The sequence below is a fragment of the Anthonomus grandis genome, chromosome 1 (assembly GCF_022605725.1).
Source record: "Anthonomus grandis grandis chromosome 1, icAntGran1.3, whole genome shotgun sequence".
Classification (NCBI taxonomy): domain Eukaryota; kingdom Metazoa; phylum Arthropoda; class Insecta; order Coleoptera; family Curculionidae; genus Anthonomus; species Anthonomus grandis.
Window position 1 is genome coordinate 28,017,517 of NC_065546.1, and position 4,112 is coordinate 28,021,628.

Here is a 4,112-nt window from a genome sequence, read left to right on the forward strand (position 1 = left end):
GTTTTCGCAAAATTATTTAGACATCATTTAGCTATTTTTCTATGAAAAAAAAATCATATCAACGCATTTAAGTTTTTTGAGAAAATTGGTCATTTGTGTCAGAAAGCCGAAAAAAGCCCTCTAGCGGCGAGATGTAAAACTAAAAAAACATGAAATATAATAATATTCGTAGCTTTATAATAGCTCTTTTCAACTAGCCCAAGTTTGATAAAATCGGCTAAGGTGTTTTTAGTATACAGGGTGTGTTTTAAGCCAACTTTTGAACACCCCCCACCACTTTATTTTTAGAGATACAGCAAAACTATTCAAATAAAAAAGGTTCGGATTAGTCTCTGCTTTAATAATCAGCTATTTTTTTGTTAGGTTAATTCAGCAAAATTTACAGAAACGTCAGTTTTCTAGATTCAAGATTGCAGTTGCGCCCCCTAGCGGCCATTTTAGAAACTTGAAAATATTTTCCAGGTCATTCTCTTGGCCATTTTAGTATACATTTTTTTATCGCAAGCTTCTACGATTAATAGTTTCCCAGATACAGTACCTCGCATTCTTATTTGGCCACTCTGTACAATAGATAGTAATGAAACAAAGTCACAGGTCTCAAATTTATTAAACTAAAAGTCAAAGGATACACGTGTTTCGCCAATACTAGGCATTATCAAATCCAGTTGTGTATTCACTAATAAAAAGGAGAAAAAAGAAGTAGAGAACAACACTACATGATACAAGTCAAGGGTAGAATTTAAGTTAAAATTAGCAAAATCGGAAGGAGACTAGTTACTACATATTAAAATTATATAAACTAGTCTATCCTGTTCGTAGTTTAAAAGTCACTGTTGAGATATATATTTTATGGCTTATAATTAATTTTTAAAACTTATATTTATATGAAAAATAAGCTTACATATTCTCTTATAAAGAAAGAAAGTATATTTGGCATTGTCCAAATCATTGATGTGATCTAAAATTATTCATAGAAAGAAAGCTAATATCAACTTATTAAAATTATTGCTAAGATGAGTATATATTTTTGAGTTAAAAGAAAAAGAAAAATAGTATGAATATACTTTACTTTTTTTATACCTTTAAAATCCCTGATATAATAAATTATTATAATCGACCATCAGTTTGATAATCCTCTAAAACCACTGTTGAAAATAATAATAATTTGCAAAATTATGAAGATAAACTTTTAAAGCGTTAAAATCAATATAAAGCAGTTTAAACTATTCAAAACTCCAATAATGGAAAAAAACACAAATGACACAAACATGATTAACTTAAAATTTAACGTACATAACGCAATAATTAAAAATTAACGCACAATTATTTAATCTCCTTTAAAATCACTGCCGAGATTTGCACATAAGCAAAAACAAAAGAATTTATTTACAAGAATCGATCCGTTCTCTTTAAGCAAAAAAAAAACAAAAATTCACTAAAAAAATAATATTTATTTAAAAATCATTTGTCACCGTGTCTTAATCTACAAATTAAAGCAAATATATAATTAAAGAATAAAAATATTGACTATATACAACATTAAACTCCCCTATTAAGTGAAGCTCACATCAACATTAATCACAGGTCATATATAATACACCACAACGAGTCAGCCACTAAACATTAAGTTCAATAAATAAAGTGCATTTAAACATGTTGTGCTAGGATATTTGTTAAAAATAAGCGACTTTTGGCTTATTTATGGTATCCAGGTGGTCCGTATTTGGTGGAAGCACCGGCAGAAGAGTAACTGCCAGATGCAGAGTCTACTCCAGCACCACCAAAGGAACCTCCATGTCCTCCATCGTGACCTCCAAGACCAGACAGATCAGCTCCGGAGAGATCTCCTCCATTACCACCAGAGATACCAACGGCACCACCACCATGTCCCCCAGATACAGTTTCCTTCTGAGTGTTGTACTTGATGAAGTAGACTTCCGGTTTGCTGGGCTGCGTTGGAGCTGGAGTAGGCACGACGATTTCCGGTTGCTCTTCCGGCTTTTTCACCAAAACGTACACCAAGGTCTTCTCTTCGTTCTGCGGTTGAGCAGGGATTATCGGGGCAGTTGGAGTAGGTGGACTTGGAGCTTTAATGAAGATAATCTTGTAATGCTTCTGAGGGGCGGCAACTGGAAGGATCCTTGGTGCCTGTGGCTGCTCAGGCTCTTCGGGGGCAACGTGCACGTAAACGTGTTTATGTACCGTTGGACCGGCGGCAGCGGATTGATCGAATCCACCAAAACCGATACCGCTACCGAAACCGGAGCCGCCTCCGGAGAAGCTTGACGAGCTGTCGAAACCGCTAGAGATTCCTGGTCCAGAGTGTCCACCACCGGAGATTCCTAGTCCTGAGTGTCCACCACCAATGAAGCTACCGCCTCCTAAAGCGTGACCGCCTCCCAATGAACCGCCTCCCAATGAGCCAATGCCTCCGATGTGTCCCGAGGAGGGTGAGGGGTAGTTGTAGCCCACCGGAGGTTCCGGACGTGCTGAGGCCAGAGCCACAAAGAAGGCAAACTGAAATCAGAAAAAGAGTTTATAACAAAAACTGATACAGTTTAGAGGTCACTTAAATAACACAAGAACTAGGGCACTTCACTAGCAAATAAAAAGTCCTTAATCTCTGAAGATGGGGCACAGTAAAGTCCGTTGATGATTATCAGCAATACTTACCAGGAACGGTTTCATGGTTTCGGATATTTGTTGTTGTTTATCGGTCAAACCTCGACTCCGATTGCCACCATTTTAAATCTTTTTATACTTAAATTTCGGCTGGCGGTTTCCCCCCCGGTTCCCCCCTCGGCGATTTAGAATGGACAAGAGTACCATCTCCGAAAATGGTGTTACGATTTTTTTTTCAAGTGAATGGACGCGGTACGGTCTAAAGGATCATCTCAGATTGCTCAAGGATTCATTTCGGTTTTAATAATTCTTACGATGAATGAGTGTTAATCTTTAATTTTTTTGTGTGATTTTCGTGAAAGGATTCGGGGATCGAGGTGTCAAGGAAATATCTTATTAGTTTGTAAATTTAATAAAATTGCTTTCCATTTCGATAAGAATGAATCACACTGTAGGTTAAAATTAATAACTTGAAAACGTATTAATGATTAATTAAAAAAAAAGAAAGCCATGATTTTTTCTCGGCAAATTATTCGTTCTTGTATACATTTAATTTATAAATTTTCGGATTTTATATAAAATTTTTCAAAATTTGAGGGGTTACATGAGATACTTTGATCTAACTGTTTTAAAGATATTCATAGCTAAAAAGTTGGGGGGATTGCAATGCGCTCAGTACAGAAATATAAATATATCCCTTAATGGCTTGAAAGTGATCAAATCTTGAGCTTAATTTAATTTTTTTGTTCTTGCTCAAGTGCAAATCATTTTTGCGTTTTTTGCATTTTTCCCTTTTTAAAGATTTAAACAGTTAAATTCTTTATAGTGATTTTAAGGGATTGTCAAATGGATGTTTATGGAATTAAAGAGGATCGCATGAAAAAAAAATCATATCAATGATTTTAAGGATAAAATGGTAAAAAGATTAAACAATGTTTAGACAGCATGCATGAATGCATTTATATCAACAGTAATTTTACTAATTCGGTTGTAGTTTTCTTTCTATAATAAAATCTAGATCATAGCGATAATTTTGAAAATGCTAAAGCAAGCAAATACATTATTTTCCCATTGTCAGAGATGATATAAACATTATACAGAATTGGGTTATTTTTTCCCTTTTGGAAGATTCTTTCAATGTTTTAAAATCATTGAACACCATTACAGTAATTTTAAAAATTTGAGCAGAGCAGGATCAGTTAATGAAAATTATAATTTTTTTTTCTTAGCAGGGATTCATAAAATTGATGCCTTAAGTAATAATAGCACCACCAAGTTTAAAGTTTATCTTTATTGGCTTAGATGTAATAAAATATTTATCACGGCAATATTTTTAAACATATAAATAGCATATGCACAATGGACATTTTTTTCTTTGTCTTTTAACTCAACAAATATTTATCTTAAGAGAAATTTTAAATTTAAGGATATGGTGCCAGTAATTTTTTTTTATAATTTCGTTAATGCTAAGGGCTAGTAAATAAATTATT

General features: G+C 33.9%; 1 protein-coding gene across 1 annotated transcript; it reads right to left on the reverse strand.

The window, feature by feature from the left end:
* Positions 1-1,431: 1,431 nt before the first annotated feature.
* LOC126740813 (pupal cuticle protein 20-like) lies at positions 1,432-2,777 on the reverse strand. Its single transcript, XM_050447000.1, has 2 exons — positions 2,674-2,777; positions 1,432-2,517 (listed from the first exon to the last, which is right to left on the reverse strand). The coding sequence occupies exons 1-2, from the start codon at positions 2,686-2,688 to the stop codon at positions 1,696-1,698; spliced, it is 837 nt and encodes a 278-aa protein (XP_050302957.1). The 5' UTR covers positions 2,689-2,777; the 3' UTR covers positions 1,432-1,695.
* Between the last annotated feature and the right edge of the window lie 1,335 nt (positions 2,778-4,112).